The 20,115-nt window shown below is 42.0% G+C and overlaps 1 protein-coding gene across 1 annotated transcript in view; it reads right to left on the bottom strand.

Annotated features, from left to right (window-relative positions):
* The window catches only part of LOC142143764 (glutathione hydrolase-like YwrD proenzyme), a 78,205-nt gene extending 58,620 nt beyond the window's left edge, over positions 1–19,585 (bottom strand). Inside the window, exons 1-3 of the mRNA XM_075201894.1 lie at positions 19,487–19,585; positions 12,153–12,288; positions 294–447 (exon numbers count right to left, since the gene is read on the bottom strand). Of these exons, the coding sequence (XP_075057995.1) occupies positions 294–447; positions 12,153–12,252 (254 nt within the window). The 5' untranslated portion in view covers positions 12,253–12,288; positions 19,487–19,585. The remainder of the gene's footprint in view (positions 1–293; positions 448–12,152; positions 12,289–19,486) is intronic.
* Positions 19,586–20,115: the final 530 nt, after the last annotated feature.

The raw sequence follows: 20,115 nt of genomic DNA, 5'->3' as shown, positions 1-20,115 counted from the left end.
CGTTCCTTCCCTACCCCATTCTGCCTTTCCAGTCCAAAGGAGGTGTAAGTGTGGGCATGCACATTGCAAATGTTTATAATTTACACTATTCAAACAGGCGTATGTCCAGCTCAGAATCAGTCTCACAGTGTCAAATATCTCAAGTTCTGTCATATTATAGGAGCTTTTACATATGTACTTGTGGATGCTAAGATACCCTTTCATTGTAGGGCAAATGGTATTTCAGGTTGTATCATCTCTTCATGTAATACATAGACCTACTACAAGCAATCTAAAGGAAGAGTGAACTGTACCTTCCATTAAGTCCATAGACCTTTTTGGTTTCTGCCTTGTAATACAAACAGAAGCAATCACCACCGATTCCCGTGCTGGTGGGTTCAGTGACATTGAGGGCAGCGGCTACAGCCACTGCTGCATCAGCAGCATTCCCTCCTTTCTTTAGGATATCTACAAGTGATAGAAAATGTCATTAATTTACTGTATACTTATATTATATTCGTGGAAATGGATGTTATTTATTGAGAATGCAATGCAAAAACAGAATAGACGAGTCATTGTTTCCTGTTCATATTTATATTTGGCAGGCAGAAATGCTAAATTAGTTTACTGTTCTGTTTTTAGTCCTGCTATGACCTTTGTGAAAGCACAAACAGTTATATCAATATACACATTATACTGTTTAACACATGTGACAGCTTCTGGGGTGGCTGCTGGCTTTTTATTTTATTTATTAGAACCAAAGGAGCAGGAAATAATATTGATATACATTAGTCAGCATTTGAGAAGTATTTCAAAAGTTCCAATTCATATAACGCAACTTATAACATGTATAGGATAAGCTCATCAATTATAGATAAATAGCAGATTCATAGTAAAAAAAAAAAGAAGCTTTTGGGGCTGTGGAGATTTCAGAACAGATTGCCTCAAATTTCTGATCCCGATCAGATATAGATGATACTAGATAACTATTGAAAAGGTCTGTCCAACAGTAAAAGTAGCAAGACTGGAAACTTACATTGACATTCCAAATGCCACACATGCAACTGTGACAGCTACACCATACCTGCCTACTCTCTTGGAATTCCCGGGAGACTCCCGAATTTCGGGGAGTCCTCACGGACTACCGGAAGAGTAGGCAAAACTCCCAAAACTTGGCGAAATTAACGGCAGTAAATGGAGGGGGCGGGGCTTAATCGCGTCATTAAGCTCCGTCCCCTCCATTCAATGCCGTGAATTTCGGCTTTTTTTATAGTGAGGACGGGGCTATGGTGACGCGAAATGTTACCCTCCTCCTAGCCTATGTCTTTGACCAAAAACAACAATAGTAAAGGGTGAAAATCCAATACAATTAAATCAGAACTCATCTGCCAGGATGGAAAACATTGCCTGCATGTTTGTTTATCAAGAGACAAGTAAAGTGAGCCCTCTTGAGATCTGTTGATTAGGCCTGGCCAAAAGAAATGCCCAGATGTGTCATATTTGGCTGTAACAAGTACAGCCCAGTTAGGTGCATATTAGAGAAGTAACTGAATTTTGCACAAATCAAGTTTTGCGGCAGAACACTCCACTTGAGGTGCAAAGTCCTGGAACACAATTTTTGAATCCCACTTTACCTTCACCAGTCCCCGAGTGTAACAAGTAAAACAGAAGTTATTATTTATTTTTTTTAAATGGCAACAAGTAGTTATAGTGTAAGAGAGCTCCAGATTGGTAAGCGCTGGGTTGGTGTCTGCCGCACACTATCAGCGGAGCTCTGAAAAGTGCTGTGGGTCTTTTTGACCCCTCTGTGCTGTGGGGGCTTGGGTAATTAACAAGATTGGTGTGGAACCTTTGGTTTCGGCATAGTGGACAGGGGTCCTTGAATCTCGTGCCAATTATACCAACAGAGAGTAAAAAGAACATTGTTCCCAACTTAAATATAAAATAAAACTTTTTTTTTACTTTTGAAGTAAAGTCCAGAGCTCCAAGTACTCCCCTTCATTGCCAGCCAATCACAACGGGCCAACATGGGAACATGCATGTGATTGGATAGCAATGAAGCAGAATTCAGTAGACTCCCACCTTTGATCATTTCACTTTGGTCATATTGGGGGGAATTCAATTGGCCGCGTTACTTTTTCAAGTGGCCTGCGCACTATTACCATTATTACAATAATAGTGCGCGTAAATACTGTTACTACGTTCGTTTTAATGCCAGCTTTTTGCTCGCAGCTCCCTGAGCTGCGAGCAGAAAGCCGGGTTAATATTATCGTAATTACGGTAATACATTTAACGTGGCAGTGCTTCGGGGGAATTGAATTCCCCCAAAATTAGCGCGGCGTTAAAACTATTACCGTTATTATGGTAGTTTTAACTAGAGATGAGCGGGCTCGGATATCTGAAATCCGAGCCCACCCGAACATTGCCGATCCGAGTCGGATCCGAGACAGATCCGGGTATTGGCGCCAAATTCAAATATGAAACTGAGGCTCTGACTCATAATCCCGTTGTCGGATCTCGCGATACTCGGATCCTATAAATTCCCCGCTAGTCGCCGCCATCTTCACTCGGGCATTGATCAGGGTAGAGGGAGGGTGTGTTAGGTGGTCCTCTGTCCTGGTAGATCTCGTGCTGTGCTGTTTAGTTCTGTGCTGTGCTGTGCTGTTTAGTTCTGTGCTGTGCTATGCTGTGCTGTGTTCTGCAGTATCAGTCCAGTGGTGCTGTGTGCTGTGCTCTGTCCTTCTGAGGTCAGTGGTGCTGCTGGGTCCAGTGCTGTGTCCTGTTCAGTCCAGTGGTGCTGTGTCCTGTGCTCTGTGCTTCTAAGGGCATAGTTATTTCCCCAATATTCCCCTGTGTTTAAAAAAATAAAAAAAAGTTATTTAAAAAAATACCAAAAACTAATTTATTTATTTTTAATTACCACAAAATTTGCACAACCAATCCTGCAGTATAAGCCCATTGGTACTGCAATATTACCAAGTTCACACATTCAGCAGTAAAAGTCCAGTGGTACTGCAATATTACAAAGTTTACACATTCTGCAGTATCAGTCCAGTGGTGCTGTGTCCTGTGCTCTGTCCTGCTGAGTTCCGTAGTGCTGCTGGGTCCTGTGCCGTGTCCTGTTCAGTCCAGTGGTGCTGTGTCCTGTGCTCTGTGCTTCTAAGGGCATAGTTATTTCCCCATTATTCCCAAGTTTTTAAAAAATAAAAAAAAAGTAAAAAAAAAATTACAATTACAAATTAAAAAAAAAAAAAATATAATTATAACCAAATTTGCAAAACCAATACAGCAGTATAAGTCCATTGGTACTGCAATATTACAAAGTTCACACATTCTGCAGTATCAGTCCAGTGGTGCTGTGTCCTGTGCTCTGTCCTGCTGAGTTCCGTAGTGCTGCTGGGTCCTGTGCCGTGTCCTGTTCAGTCCAGTGGTGCTGTGTCCTGTGCTCTGTGCTTCTAAGGGCATAGTTATTTCCCCATTATTCCCAAGTTTTTAAAAAATAAAAAAAAAGTAAAAAAAAATAAAAAATTAAAAAAAAAAAAATATATATAATAATTATTATAACCAAATTTGCAAAACCAATCCAGCAGTATAAGTCCATTGGTACTGCAATATTACCAAGTTCACACATTCTGCAGTATCTTGTGCTACATATAATGGAGACCAAAAATTTGGAGGATAAAGTAGGGAAAGATCAAGACCCACTTCCTCCTAATGCTGAAGCTGCTGCCACTAGTCATGACATAGACGATGAAATGCCATCAACGTCGTCTTCCAAGCCCGATGCCCAATCTCGTAGTACCGGGCATGTAAAATCCAAAAAGCCCAAGTTAAGAAAAAGTAGCAAAAAGAGAAACTTAAAATCATCTGAGGAGAAACGTAAAGTTGCCAATATGCCATTTACGACACGGAGTGGCAAGGAACGGCTTAGGCCCTGGCCCGTGTTCATGACTAATGGTTCAGCTTCACCCACGGATCTTAGCCCTCCTCCTCCTCCCCCCCCTACAAAAAATTGAAGAGAGTTATGCTGTCAGCAACAAAACAGCAAACAACTCTGCCTTCTAAAGAGAAATTATCACAAATCCACAAGGCGAGTCCAAGGGTGTTGGTGGTTGTCAAGCCTGACCTTCCCATCACTGTACGGGAAGAGGTGGCTCGGAAGGAGGCTATTGATGATGTAGCTGGCGCTGTGGAGGAACTTGATGATGAGGATGGTGATGTGGTTATTGTAAATGAGGCACCAGGGGGGGAAACAGCTGATGTCCATGGGATGAAAAAGCCCATCGTCATGCCTGGTCAGAAGACCAAAAAATGCACCTCTTCGGTGTGGAGTTATTTTTATCCAAAGCCAGACAACCAATGTATGGCCATATGTAGCTTATGTAAAGCTCAAATAAGCAGGGGTAAGGATCTTGCCCACCTAGGAACATCCTCCCTTATACGTCACCTGAATAACCTTCATAGTTCAGTGGTTAGTTCAGGAACTGGGGCTAGGACCCTCATCGGTACAGGGACACCTAAATCCCGTGGTCCAGTTGGATACACACCAGCAACACCCTCCTCGTCAACTTCCTCCACAATCTCCATCAGATTCAGTCCTGCAGCCCAAGTCAGCAGCCAGACTGAGTCCTCCTCAATACGGGATTCATCCGAGGAATCCTGCAGCGGTACGCCTACTACTGCCACTGCTGCTGTTGCTGCTGTTAGTCGGTCATCTTCCCAGAGGGGAAGTCGTAAGACCGCTAAGTCTTTCACAAAACAATTGACCGTCCAACAGTCGTTTGCCATGACCACAAAATACGATAGTAGTCACCCTATTGCAAAGCGTATAACTGCGGCTGTAACTGCAATGTTGGTGTTAGACGTGCGCCCGGTGTCCGCCATCAGTGGAGTGGGATTTAGAGGGTTGATGGAGGTATTGTGTCCCCGGTACCAAATCCCGTCGAGATTCCACTTCACTAGGCAGGCGATACCAAAAATGTACAGAGAAGTACGATCAAGTGTCCTCAGTGCTCTAAAAAATGCGGTTGTACCCACTGTCCACTTAACCACGGACATGTGGACAAGTGGTTCTGGGCAAACGAAGGACTATATGACTGTGACAGCCCACTGGGTAGATGCATCCCCTTCCGCAGCAACAGCAACAGCTGCATCAGTAGCAGCAACTACAAAATGGCGGCTCGTGCAAAGGCAGGCAACATTGTGTATTACAGGCTTTAATAAGAGGCACAACGCTGACAACATATTAGAGAAAATGAGGGAAATTATCTCCCAGTGGCTTACCCCACTTAGACTCTCATGGGGATTTGTGGTGTCAGACAATGCCAGTAACATTGTGCGGGCATTAAATATGGGCAATTTCCAGCACGTCCCATGTTTTGCCCACACCATTAATTTGGTGGTGCAGCATTACCTCAAGAGTGACAGGGGTGTGCAGGAGATGCTTGCGGTGGCGCGCAAAATTGCTGGACACTTTCGGCATTCAGCCAGTGCCTACCGCAGACTAGAGGCACATCAAAAAAGCATGAACCTGCCCTGCCATCACCTCAAACAAGAGGTTGTGACGCGCTGGAACTCCACCCTCTATATGCTGCAGAGGATGGAGGAGCAGCAAAAGGCCATTCAGGCCTACACAGCCACCTACGACATAGGCAAAGGAGTGGGGATGCGCCTCAGTCAAGCGCAGTGGAGACTGATTTCCGTGTTGTGCAAGGTTCTGCAGCCATTTGAACTTGCCACACGAGAAGTCAGTTCCGACACTGCCAGCTTGAGTCAGGTCATTCCCCTGATCAGGCTGTTGCAGAAGCAGCTGGAGAAAGTGAGGGAGGAGCTGGTAAGCCATTGCGATTACACCAAGCATGTAGCTCTTGTGGATGTAGCCCTTCGTACGCTTTGCCAGGATCCGAGGGTGGTCACTCTTTTAAAGTCAGAGGAATACATTCTGGCCACCGTGCTCGATCCTCGGTTTAAAGCGTATGTTGTGTCTCTGTTTCCGGCGGACACAAGTCTACAGCGGTGCAAAGACCTGCTGGTCAGGAGATTGTCCTCTGAAGAGGACCGTGACATGCCAACAGCTCCACCCTCATTTTCTTCCACATCTATGGCTGCGAGGAAAAAGCTCAGTTTTCCCAAAAGAGGCGCTGGCGGGGATGCTGATAACATCTGGTCCGGACTGAAGGACCTGCCAACCATTGCAGACATGTCTACTGTCGCTGCATTGGATGCTGTCACAATAGAAAAAATTGTGGATGATTACTTTGCTGACACCATTCAAGTAGACATGTCAGACAGTCCATATTGTTACTGGCAGGAAAAAAAGGCAGTTTGGAAGCCCCTGTACAAACTGGCTCTATTTTACCTGAGTTGTCCCCCCTCCAGTGTGTACTCGGAAAGAGTTTTTAGTGCAGCGGGGAACCTGGTCAGTGAGCGGCGAAGGAGGTTGCTTCCTCAGAACGTTGAAAAAATGATGTTTATAAAAATGAATAATCAATTCCTCAATGAAGTACAGCACTGCCCTCCAGACAGTACAGAGGGACCTGTGGTTGTGGAGTCCAGCGGGGACGAATTGATAATGTGTGATGAGGAGGAAGTACACACTGTAGGGGGAGAGGAGTCAGAGGTTGAGGATGAGGACGACATCTTGCCTCAGTAGAGCCTGTTTAGTCTGTACAGGGAGAGATGAATAGCTTTTTTGGTGTGGGGGCCCAAACAAACCAATCATTTCAGCCAAAGTTGTTTGGTAGGCCCTGTCGCTGAAATGATTGGTTTGTTAAAGTGTGCATGTCCTATTTCAACAACATAAGGGTGGGTGTGAGGACAATTCCATCTTGGACCTTTTTTTTTTGCATTATATGACCAATCAACAGTCGTTTGCCATGTTCAAAAAGTAAAACCAAATTTAAAAAAATACAAGAAATTAAACCAAAAGTAAAATGTCGTGTCATAATTTAAAACAAGAGGTATTGACGTGCTCTAAAACTACTGTATTGTTGTTTATATTTTATAAACACTACACTTGAAAGCTTGAGTCTTTCAATAAAAAAGTAACTGTCCATTGCACGACTATGTGCAACAGGGACAGTTTTTTGGGTTTACAAAGTCAAACAATAACACTTCGACCCTGTCTGTCTGGGATCTCAATGACGAATTGTCTGTACCATGTTTGGAGGAGGTATTGTGGCCCCGGTATCAAATTGGGTACCGGGGCCACCCCACTATGCAGTCCAGATACTTGTTTGGTGGAATTCTGACACATGGAGGGTTTTTTAATTATATTGTGGCCTCGGTACCAAATTGTGTACCGGGGCCACCACACTACGCAGTCCAGATACTTGTTTGGTGGAATTCAGACCAGTTGAGGGTTTTATTATTATTATATTGTGTGGACCACTCTATCTATAGTATACCACACTACAACTCTATATACCACTCTATTTCATACTTTAATTCTATTTCATACTTTAATTCTATTTCATACTTTAATTCTATTTCATACTTTAATTCTATTACTAATTACCATAAAGAGGAACAAAATAAACCAATTTTACCAAAAGTATAATATGACTTAGACTTACAAACACTACACTTGAAAGATCGTGCCTTTAAATGAAAAGTCAGTCTTCATTGCACGACTATGTGCAACAGGGACAGTTTTTTGGGTTTACAAAGTCAAACAATAACACTTCGACCCTGTCTGTCTGGGATCTCAATGACGAATTGTCTGTACCATGTTTGGAGGAGGTATTGTGGCCCCGGTATCAAATTGGGTACCGGGGCCACCCCACTATGCAGTCCAGATACTTGTTTGGTGGAATTCTAACACGTGGAGGGTTTTTTAATTATATTGTGGCCTCGGTACCAAATTGTGTACCGGGGCCACCACACTACGCAGTCTAGATAGATAGATGCGTATCATAGATAAAGTACATTCAGTGGTGTGGGGCAAATTGAAAAATATTCAAAATGCACTGACATTATCAAAAACAAGAGGTTGTCACACGCTAAAACTCCAACATGTATATGATGGAGAGGATGGAGGAGCAGCCGTATGTGTAGTGTAATGCAGACCTGTTGAAGGTTTTTTATATATTTTATTGTGGTGCCCAGTGCCCACTCCTCTACGCAGTCCAGGTACATTTATTGGTGCGATTCATAAAAGTTCAGGGTTTTTAAGATATTGTGGTGACCCACTCCTCTACGCAGTCCAGGTACATTTATTGGTGCGAATCATAAAAGTTCAGGGTTTTTAATATATATTGTGGTGACCCACTCCTCTACGCAGTCCAGGTACATTTATTGGTGCGATTCATAAAAGTTCAGTGTTTTTAAGATATTGTGGTGACCCACTCCTCTACGCAGTCCAGGTACATTTATTGGTGCGATTCATAAAAGTTCAGGGTTTTTAATATATTGTGGTGACCCACTCCTCTACGCAGTCCAGGTACATTTATTGGTGCGATTCATAAAAGTTCAGGGTTTTTAATATATTGTGGTGACCCACTCCTCTACGCAGTCCAGGTACATTTATTGGTGCGATTCATAAAAGTTCAGGGTTTTTAATATATATTGTGGTGACCCACTCCACTACGCAGTCCAGGTACATTTATTGGTGCGATTCATAAAAGTTCAGGGTTTTTAATATATATTGTGGTGACCCACTCCTCTACGCAGTCCAGGTACATTTATTGGTGCGATTCATAAAAGTTCAGGGTTTTTAATATATATTGTGGTGACCCACTCCTCTACGCAGTCCAGAAAGATACCTTGTTGCAACGTTTTGGACTAATAACTATATTGTGAGGTGTTCAGAATACACTGTAAATTAGTGGAAATGCTTGTTATTGAATGTTATTGAGGTTAATAATAGCCTAGGAGTGAAAATAAGCCCAAAAACTTGATTTTTAAACTTTTTATGTTTTTTTGCAAAAAAATCCGAATCCAAAACCTTAAATCCGAACCGAGACCTTTCGTCAAGTGTTTTGCGAGACAAATCCGAACCTCAAAAATAACGAAAATCCGGATCCAAAACACAAAACACGAGACCTCAAAAGTCGCCGGTGCACATCCCTAGTTTTAACCCGGCTTTCTGCCCTTAGCTCAGGGAGCTGCGAGCAAAAAGTCAGCGTTAAAACTACCGTAATAACTGTAGTTAAGCACATAATTACCGTAATAATGGCAATAATGCGCAGGACGCATTACTTTTACCCGAAACGCGCCCAATTGAATTCCCCCCTTATAGTGTGTGGGTGGGTTATTTTCTTATGAGGGTTTGTGGGTTTGGTTTTTCTTTGTACTCGATCGTCTTATGCACAATATATTTTACATGATATAGTTCAAACTGAAAGTCCAAATATAACTTTCACTGAAGACAATATCTGGCATTAAAAAAAAAATAATGCTAATTATTGCATTATTTTTAGAATGCTGCCATCTGTAATATAAACTACGTTGAGTTCAGTGTCTTGCCAAGACAAGTGGAAACAGAGTATCAGCACAAAGGAACAGCAAACAGCACAGTTTAAATCATTCTGCTTAGATGTTTGAGAAGATGACTGTGAATGCTTTGTACTTTGCACCTAAAGCTCATTAATTATTAAGCTGTCCTTCTGCATGAAATTTTCACTGCAGTGTGAACAAATCTTAATTCATATTGGGGACAAAGGTGCCAGGACTAGATTTGTGAGAAGGCCACATAGGCCAAGGCCTAGGGTGAAAGAAATGCAGAGGAAGCACAATTCCACTTCATTCATTATATTAAAACACATTTTATTCCTTATTAGAGATCAGGAAAATTTGCACTACACAAACATATTTGACTGCAGAACTCTGCACATTTTGTTCCCAGTCACACACCAATCTCACTATGCTGCAGAATGAATTGACCATCATCCCAGCTCTATCAATTAATTATAAACTCCATGGCATACATCTTCTAACTGTCCTGAAAAAAAGACAAAAGTCCTGATCGGATGAGAAGGCCGGACAGACCACTCAATTCAGGCCATGTCCACCTTAATCAGGGCAGTTGAAAGGTATGCAGTAGCAGTACATTGGGAACTTTCCAAAATATATGTTGGTGACAAGTTAAAAAGAGATTATGGTACAAAGTTCAAAGCATGCAGAGTTCTTAACAGGATCACTAAACAGTCTTTTTTTTTTTAATCTCATCCAGTAGCAGAACATCATATGTCTCCTCTAATGAGAAGCCCTTTTTGGGAACCCTAATTTTTCCTCATGTAAATTTGCACCCTATCACTTAGGAACAAATTTAAGAAAGGCGGAAACTGGCATTTTTAAAAACCAGTGATTTAGAACTTTTCCAAAGCCCACGGGCTGATGTTAGCTAGATCATTGTTGCCCACTCTCCCATAGGATTTATAAAGCAGTAAATGATGGCTGTGGAGGTGTTTGTATTTCATAGAAAATGAGACTATAACATTTCAAAACATTGTCAAGAGACTATTTTCTCCTGTATATGACCACCGCATTAAATAGGTACAAATAGGGTAATGTGACTTTTGCATTTATATCTAATATTGTCAAGTCGCATCTCTACGCCATCACACTAATAAGTATATGCATTTGTATGCCTGATGTACAAATAATGCTGTATTTTGAGATTGACGTATCCAAGATACCCATGATGCTCCATAGTTGCCTACTCTAGAACCAGCAGAAATACCTTGACAGGGTATGTGGCTCATCATACATTTGCAAATGTGTGTAACTGAGATTTCTGCATTTTATGTACAAGTAGAACAGAATCTCTTTTACCGGTTCACAGCAGTGCACGGGGGGACTTTTCTCTGTATTTGTGCCTTTCTGGTTAACCCCACCCTTTCAAGCACTTGCTGTGAACCTATACATTGATTGAACAACTTCCATTTCTGTACCCTGTATAAATGCATTCATACATTTGTCAAATTTGGGTGTGTGAACTATGTGCCGGATTTGGAGGGAGACAACCCCAATTTGCGTATTATATCTTTGTGTTTTTTTTCACAGTGCACATGCTCAGAAAGTGAACGTATGCAAATGCGGCTATTCTGACCTGCAACTTTTTGGTACTTATACCTGAAGAGGTATAACTGGTGAGAGAAGGGGTGTTATAATGTAATATACAGTAATGGTGTGTTTGAACCATTGCGCACACATTCACACCGGGATGTAGTCGCAGTTACAACTGGAAAAGCACTTTTATATGCGGGTGGTCAGGGGCAGGTGTAAGTACTGGATGACGATGATGACAAACACCCAAACCGATTGTAACTAGAGGTTTGCAAATGATTTGCAGATGCTTATAGACAGTTTAGCTGTCGCTCTGCCATAGATTAAGATTTGCCTCGCGTGTTGTAGCAAAGATTTAAAAACTGTGCGCATTTCAGGAAGCTGTTCCTGCTGTATTAGCTACGATATTCAAGCTTAAATGATGCTTCATAGCAATTGTATTTGTAAGATATAAAATAAAATATTTTTGTACATGTTAGCAAGATGGACGTAACTGTCTGAGGGATGTGTCTGTTGTCAAGTGGACGAATCCGTTACTCATTCAGACCTGGATGCCTCTTGAAGTCTGAATATGGCGCATATACACATACACTTGCATGCGACTTTTCCAATTGCAAGTTACGCTTGCGTTCCACTCAGGCTTATATCATACATGCCAGCTTTTACAATTTCTCCCCCGAAAGTCATGTGACAGGGGGTTAGGATGGGGGGTAGTGGTGAAGTTGTCGTGTCACCATAGCCCCACCCCCACTATAAAATGCAGAAATTAACGACATTGAACAGCGGAGGCGGGGCTTAATTACACTATTAAGCCCCAGCACCCACCATTCAATGCCTTGAATTTAGGCGAATGTGGGAGGTTTGCCTACTCTTCTGGGAGTCCGATATATTTCCTTCATTGTCTTTAGCACTGAAGGCTGTGACTAGCTTCTCTTTGGTCATTTCAGCTTGGGCTTACTATCATTATCTGTAATGTGTAAGTAGATGCAATAGATAGAGATATGTAAACAGAGTGATGTAATTTGGTTATCAGCATCCAAATTAACTGACCCGATTGCTTTATGTGGTTAGTTTTAGAATATCAGATCAACTGATTCCAAGCAACCTATTAAGCTGAAAAGAAGAAATCATTTTTAAATCATTTCAAAATAAATTTTATGGAATACCTAGGCCGATGTTTGTTGCAAGTGGCTGATTGGATGCCACACATCCTCCAGTGCAGACAATGGGAGAACGTCTAGAAATGAACTGAAAGGCGGATGTCATTGAAAGTTAGTTTGATAGGCCTGGTAACCACAAATCCTGTAATGAAAAAAACAAAACAAGAAAGAGATGTAAAAAAAAAAAAATGTTGACATGAAATATATATAGGACATTAGGATGTTACATAAATGCTTGCTATTCGTGTCCCTGCTGGTACTGTGTTGTTAACCTCTGTGGAATTATTAAAGCAGGGGAAGAAAAAGGTAAGTAGCTTTGTAATCTAATGGTACACTGTATTTTAGAATTACGTGTCTAACTGAGCCTTTTAGAATTTGGAAGTGTTGTTTGGAATAGCAGTGTACTCTAAAAACTAAAAATACGCGAAACTGTAGTAGAAGTTCTACTACACTGTAGTCGAAGTTCTGGCAATAGTGTACTGTCCCACTTTTGATTTGCCCTTCCACAGAATACTATTCCGCATTGTGTTTGTAGTTTTGCATTTTGCAGAATTTATAGTCTATAAATACATCTGGGAAGAAAATGGTCAATACATTCTATTGCTTGGTGTGGTTGTGGTAAGTATGGGATCACTTACAGACAATTTCCTTGGCGAACAATGTGAAATTTTGCATCCAAGTGTAAAATAAGTGACACATTTTATGCAGAAGAATTTTCACAACAGTTTTTTGCTAATCTTTAATACAGGCCAACAATGACAAACAAAAGAAAAGCTCTATTTATGTGTATTTGGTGTGTGGCACCAACATTTCAGTAATCACTCATAAAAATGGGTTTAGATAAACATACTCATAGGGTTTGTCCTATTTTAGACAAACTAACATAATATTTTGAAGTTTAAACTGTCTATAGGGATTTCTTATTTGGATTGATAGAAAAAACATTCCCATAGGATCTATAAAGCAGTAAATGATGGCTGTGGAGGTGTTTGTATTTCAAGGAAAATCAGACTATAATATTTCAAAACATTGTCAAGAGACTATTCTCTCCTGTATATGACCACTGCATTAAATAGGTACAAATAGGGTAATGTGACTTTTGCATTTATATCTAACATTGTGAAGTCGCATCTCTACGCCATCACACTAATAAGTATATGCATTTGTATGCCAGATGCAGAAATAATACTGTATTTTGAGATGGACGTATCCAAGATACCCATGATGCTCCATAGTTGTCTACTCTCTCCCGGAATGTCTGGGAACTCCCGAATTTCTGGGAGTTCTCCAGGACTCCCAGGAGAGCAGGCAAACCTCCCGGTTCCTGTTCGACCATTAGTTTAGTGGCAGGGGCGGGGCTTATGACATGATTTGCGTGCTCATTGTGACCACGACCCCTGCTGTAATTGGCAGTGATGCAATTTAGGGGGTGGGGCCAATGACAATTCCCAGAGCCCCGATAGGCTCGTTAGTCACCTGTATTAACAACTCCCATGCAGCGTTCCAAGGGTTCACATGATCAAGCAATGCTCTTTGTAAGAGGCTACTGGATTCATAGAGTATCCAGGACAGAACTTATTGAATTTTAGATTTAATATACGAAGGTACAGGGCATTTGGACATGGTAATATACAGAGAACTATTGACATACCACTAACATAGGCATACCAGTTACAAAAACAAGTGAGCTGTACTTTCAGAGCATTAATTATGTATGGTAATCTGCATGCATGGGGCAGGCAGTAGAGATGGACAGTCCTTCAATTGGATTGAGACCCCATGAGCTGACAATATCTTGGAAGTGGTCTCCTCTGTTAAAGACACTGTCACCTTTCCCCTCCTACAGGGATTGGTCTTCAGGCCTATGACACGGTAGTGCAACCACAATGTGCATCTTCCCTGTTTACTCGTCAATGCTAAACAGTAATATCTTTTCTGGGGAGAGTTACACAGACCCAATTTTATCATTAATATATCCAATACGAATTTACCTGTCTACAATTACTGAGCAAACATAGGACAAATGGATGAAATGAGCTGATATACATTGAGCACTAGATAGCTTGATTGGAAGTAGTATTTTGGAGCTGGAATCTATATTGTCTATATAAATTTAGCAAGGCATCCAGTGGTCAGTTTCTTGTAATCTCGTCAGGTGCCAATGGCCACTCCAGTGCCAGGACGTAGCTCTCCCTTTGGAGCCTTTGATTTTGCTCAGTTCCCCCTATGGGTGACAATGTTATCTTGTAGCCATTGGGTCACATAGATAAGGTATAAACACAATCCAGTATTTCCGGCTTCACATTTACACCTTGGGTGAGATCGTTAACCCTGTGAGAGTGGGCTTTGCTTGAAGTCATTGGCTTTGCACCCTAGCTTGCCCATTAGATTCATTTGATATACAATATTTGCCATGCAGTTCCCTATGTCGATGCAGTCCCTTATGATTATACAGATGGGAAACTAATGTTTACAAGCGTTATGTGCGGCCTTCTCTTCTTTCTTAACTTTTCTCCTTGCCTTACTCTCTCTGCTGTGACACAGGGTTTCGGCTGTTTGTTGCCTTTGGAGGCAGGGTGTGAAGGGATTTGTCCATTTTTACCTCTAAAATGTGGGCCTGATTGGCACTTGCAACAAGATAGGGGGGGTGGGCTACCGTGCTCCCTTAGGCTGTGTAGATAGGTATTGCTGCCGGGGGAACACTGAGCGAAAGGGCAGTCCCAACCCTTGATAGTAACTTAATAAATAGAGAATATGGTCCCCTATGGCGCAAAAAGGGTAGGTGAGAGTGCTGAATATAGTGTATGGTAGTGATGAGCATACATCAGCGAGCATATTGCTCAACATAAGTAACCTTTGATGAGGTAACAAATAGTCCCAATACTAAATGTATTGGAGGGATTGCAGTTCAATACAGACAATATTTATTTATTGCTCAAAAGCATCTCAAATAATATATAGCACGTACCTTGCTATTGGTCTAATCATATACAAATAAGTAGTTAGAGACCATAGACATAAAATCCGAAAATGGATAAGGAAGATATACAATATCATGGATACGTAGTGATGAAATGAAGCAAAACCAAACAGATAGCTTGGCACTTGGCACCATGAGGTTTTAGGGGTTTACCTTCGCTTGTGCCTTCTGCTCCCCCTTTGTTTCCTTTTTTGCCTCATGAGTGTGTGCTCTGGTGCTCTTCTGGTACGGTGGTGCAGTTGGTGCTGCTAGGTGTTTGAGCTTTCTCCATTTGTCTCTCTGTTTTTCAATTTCCTTTCTTTTCGGGGATTCTCTCTGTCTGAAGTCCCTGGTCCTCCCGCCTTTTTAATTATGCCGCTGTTTATGTATGCTAACGTTTGTTGGTTTCTTTCCTACCTTATAGACCACCAGACCCCACTTCAGATTTGGGTGCGTTGCATAAAGTAGCTGGAGACACCATTCCTGGGGACAGTAGTGGTCTCTTGGAAAAGTCAGAGGGTTCACGATGGCATGGGTTTAGGGGGCTCCTGGTTTGCTGAAATAGCTAGACGATGGGTGCACCACATATTGGTGATCCATTTGGGGGGGAATGATTTGGGCCAATGTAAATCTGTGAACCTGATATTGTTGATACAATCCAATCTAGCTTGGGTCCATGCCTCCTGGCCTGTCCTTCTTCGCTGCTAGTCCGATGTAGTACTTAGGAGGGTCTGGCGTTTATTCCCTGAAGGGCACGTAGGGGATGAGGTGCAGGAAAAAGATAATTCTGTGGTGTCCCAGTTCATGCGTTCCTTAGGTGACTTATAGATTGAGCACCCGCGTATAAGATTCCAGAACCCTTTCCTCTATAGGCAGGATGGCGTTCACTTAAATGGCGAGAGCTTGGCTTTGTTTATAGGAGACATTTATAGGAGTTTAGCAAAGGTAGGTGTAGTTATGGTGGCGGGCCTCGAATCCTGAGGATTCAGGCGTCGCCAGAAAGCGCAGTGCAGTTAATGACCAGTGGTTGGGGTGCACATTACGGTAGTGGGCACACTGAACCTGCTTCTCTTTGATGACTTGGCTATAGTCTTGGTGCTAGTACCATCCCTGTGGGTCGGCTATTGGTTGCAATCTTTTGAGCCCAGAAGGGTTGCGAGTTCTGCTGTGCCCGGGAATGAGGGACCGGGTAAGGTAGATATGTGCGCCAGGGGTGTATTTTGGTTGTCAGCTCCCGTTTGAGGATATCCCATGGTCATTGCTGGGAAATCCTGGTTGCCTGGCGGATGTTGTTCTGACTGCTCTTTTCTCCACCACCATATTTGGTTGAAAATAAACTTTAGTTTTGCCACATTTATGTCTCGTGTCAATTATTCAAAGAAGTTAGAATAAGTATTAAGAGGTTTATATGTAGTGAGGTATTTCAGCTGTTAAGTATTTTAAAAGTGAAGTGGGAACTCCAGTGGAGGCGGCAGGTTGTGTGAAATGCCAGTGGATGGTTCTGAAAAAGGTAATGTCCCCCTAGAAAAGTCCATTGCAATCCATTGTGGATTCTATTTTAAGAGGTATTGATCTGGAGTTAATAATGAAGGAAATAGAGAGACTACGTCTGCCAGGAACTAATGCATTATAAAGATTGCTTAATCCGTGAGTCAAGGTGGAGACATCGAAGTTTTTTAGAAGTTTTTGTACATACTGGTCCTAATGATTTATTTAACAATCATTTATTAACAATGAGGCTGGAGCAGTGCAGAGAGCTTTTTGTTAGGAAAGGAGCTTGGGTAGATTTTGTTTGATTTCTCAGTCATCTCAGCAGAATATAGAAGGATTAGACATTGTACAAAATTGAGTGCTTGTATCTTGTAGGTAAACAGAGCTTTTATTAGTGTTTACTTAAACTAGTTAGGGGGAACAATACAAGTTGGTAGATCACTCTGCTCCCCTAAAGAAGGAAAAGCAGGTTGGTTTTAAACTCTTTTGGTACAAATGCTTGCAGTTTAGGAAATAAGCTCCAGGAACCAATTGCTATCCTGTCAAGGGATAGTTTAGATCTTGGAGCTATAGTCATGGTACAAAGATAGTACAAAGATAACCATGACTGGGACTTAGTTATACATGGTTATTGCATACTTGCCAACTCTCCCGAAATGTCCGGGAGACTCCCGCATTTCGCGAGAGTCTCCCGGACTCCCGGGAGAGTGTGGCAATCTCCCTGATTCGGTTCAAACGCCGCGATTCACCGGGAATCGCGGCATTTGGCCCCGCCCCCGCTGTAAAATGACGCGATTTGCGTCATTACGTCACGGGGGCGGAGCTAAAATGACGCGATTTTCGGGGGCCCGCCCCCTACACGCCCACCTCCCCCTTGCAGCACCCGGAAGAGAAATAGTAAATGTTGGCAAGTATGGGTTATTGTTAGGAATGCATAGCTCAGATCGGCTGCGAATTGCTAGCAGGAAGCCTTAGGGGCATATTTAAGAAAGCACGGTAGTGCACTATCGTGCACTTACCGTGAAATTAAGGCCCCACAGTGTCCTCCGGATATTTATGAAAGGTGCATCGCAGCAGATATCATGGATATCTGCTGCTTTGCACTCCTCTTCGTTTTTGGGAGCAGTCAGCATACAACAGTATGGTGACTGCTCCCACTCACAATCTAACAAGTTCCGAAAAAACATTTTTTTCGGAAACTTGTCTTGATAATGAAGCTGGCGTATATTATCATAATTGAACAAATCCATTGCTGTCAGCTCTGCTCCGAAGAGCAGAGCTGGACAGCGCATGTGTGGAGGGATCACATGATCCCTCCCTGTCACTCACCGCTCTGTCTCTGCAACGATAGTTGCAGAGACAGAGCAGGGATCTTCGAACTGCACATGCGCAATTAAAGAATGAAGAGGAGCAAAGAACACCTGGAGGAGATTCTGACAGCGCGTTCCGAAGAGGCGGGTAAGTGTGATTTTTTTTATCACAAAAACAGCAGTTTTTCGGAACTGCTGTTTCTGTGATATGTTTTTAATAAATTTGAGAAATAGTTCAATCCTTATCCATGCGATAAGGATTGATAACTATTTTTCATTTTTGCAGATGAATGATAAATGTGCCCCTTAGTCTTCTCTGTCCCGACTGCTTATTGCTCATCGGCGGTATCATGATTATAATACACAATCATTATTTAGGGGCTCACTAGTAAGGAGCGTTCTGATTGGTTCTTGGTAATTTAAATGGCAGGGAGTGCAGAGCCTCCCTGCTTGTAATAGTGCTTTCTTGATGCCCTGATCTTGTGATAACGGGGTAAATAAATAGAGCAAATAAAATATATACACAAAAACACACACATAGGCAGCATCAGGCCTCTCTGCCCCAACACTTCTCACCACCTGCCCCCCTCCACTTTCTTTCTACCCTTCACTCACAGATTCTCTCACTCCCCTCCCCTTTTCTGATACCGGTATTTATCTCTCCCCCCACTCTCTTCCTTAGCCCTTTTCTCTCCTCTGTATCCCTTCTACCCCACCTCCATTATCCACTTCCTGTCACCAGACCGCACCGCTCCACTCTGTCATCTACTATTCTCCATCGATTATTCAAACCTACTCCCAGGTATCAGCGTCCAGTGATGGCGCGGGGGATGCAGGAAGCTGCATCATCATGTGTGCATGCAAAAGCCAGCAGTTCGGGAGGCACAGTGGGGATCTAGGAAGTTAGCCTATCGGCCCAGGGGGGGTAAATGTTTTAAACTGTGAGTTTTGCAAATCGTTGATATTCGGCGACTTTGCAAGTTAAATTTAAAGTGGCAATGACTTTAAAGGCAAGTTTTGCCTTTAAAGCTATTGTCGCTTTAAATTTACAATGAAAAGTTGCTGGATATCGGCGATTTGCAAAAATCACTATTTGATACATTTACCCCGAGGAGTACGGGAGGTCTCCAACTATGTGTTTAAATGGGCCTGGACCTCACATGGGCTGCTATGGCTATTGTTACGCATGCTATCCTTACTTTGTTTTCTGTGATTAATTATTAAAATAACATAGCTAGTAAATATCTACAACAATTTTAATGTTAATCGCCATATTTATAAGGGCAGCATTATAATCAGCTGCACAAACATATTTCTTTAAAACACTCCCTTAATTACATCAAAGAGATGCATTAGCTACAGCAAGTCACATGATACATGTTGGAAAACTAACATTTAGTAAATAAATATCCAGTAACAGGGAAAAAATAGTCAAATGAAAGTAAAAGATACATTCGTTTTAGCAGAATTGTCCATTGACAGTGGCAGAATCAAGATTCCATGCAGTTGTTTATATTGCAATATGAGGCTAGTGTCTGGATTAACACTACTTTACATGCAAATACACGTTACACACATACCTTGCTTCTGAGTACAAAGGTGACAGTTAGCTAGCTCTGGGCAGGAAACTCCTGGATCTCATTAGTTCAGTTAAAATGTTATGTGTAACTGGGGTTGTTCTAATGATCAAACACAACTTTATTCACAATTTACAGAGCAAAACAAATTGCTTTTTCAGTGAGGAAAACTCCAGCATTTAAGCAGCTGAAATGACACACACTGGGCTGATTCATTCAGGAAACTAAGGCAAAAAAAGGAGTACATTTTCTCTTGGCAAACCATGTTACAATGCAAGGGGTGCAAATTAGTTTATTATTTTGCACATAAGTTAAATACAGGCTGTTTTTTTTTTCATTTAGCACACAAATACTTGATAGCTTTATTTTTACACTGAAATTTAAAGTTGATCTAGGACATGCCCTACCCCAACGATAAACCTGTCCCCACATTTTAAATTTACCTCCCCTTTCAAAGCAGCATGGTTTTGCCAAAGTGCAAAGTTACTCATTTTTTCTGCTTTACTTTCCTTAATAAATCAAGCCCACTGTGTTTTGAAATTTAAAGACAATATAATTAGTAGAGATGAGCGCACTCGGATTTTGTGAATCCGAGCCCACCCGAACGTTGCCGATCCGAGTCGGATCCGAGA

The sequence above is a fragment of the Mixophyes fleayi genome, chromosome 3, assembly GCF_038048845.1.
Source record: "Mixophyes fleayi isolate aMixFle1 chromosome 3, aMixFle1.hap1, whole genome shotgun sequence".
Lineage (NCBI taxonomy): Eukaryota > Metazoa > Chordata > Amphibia > Anura > Limnodynastidae > Mixophyes > Mixophyes fleayi.
Note: the sequence above shows the minus strand (reverse complement) of the source record. Positions and strands in the feature narration are given on the sequence as shown.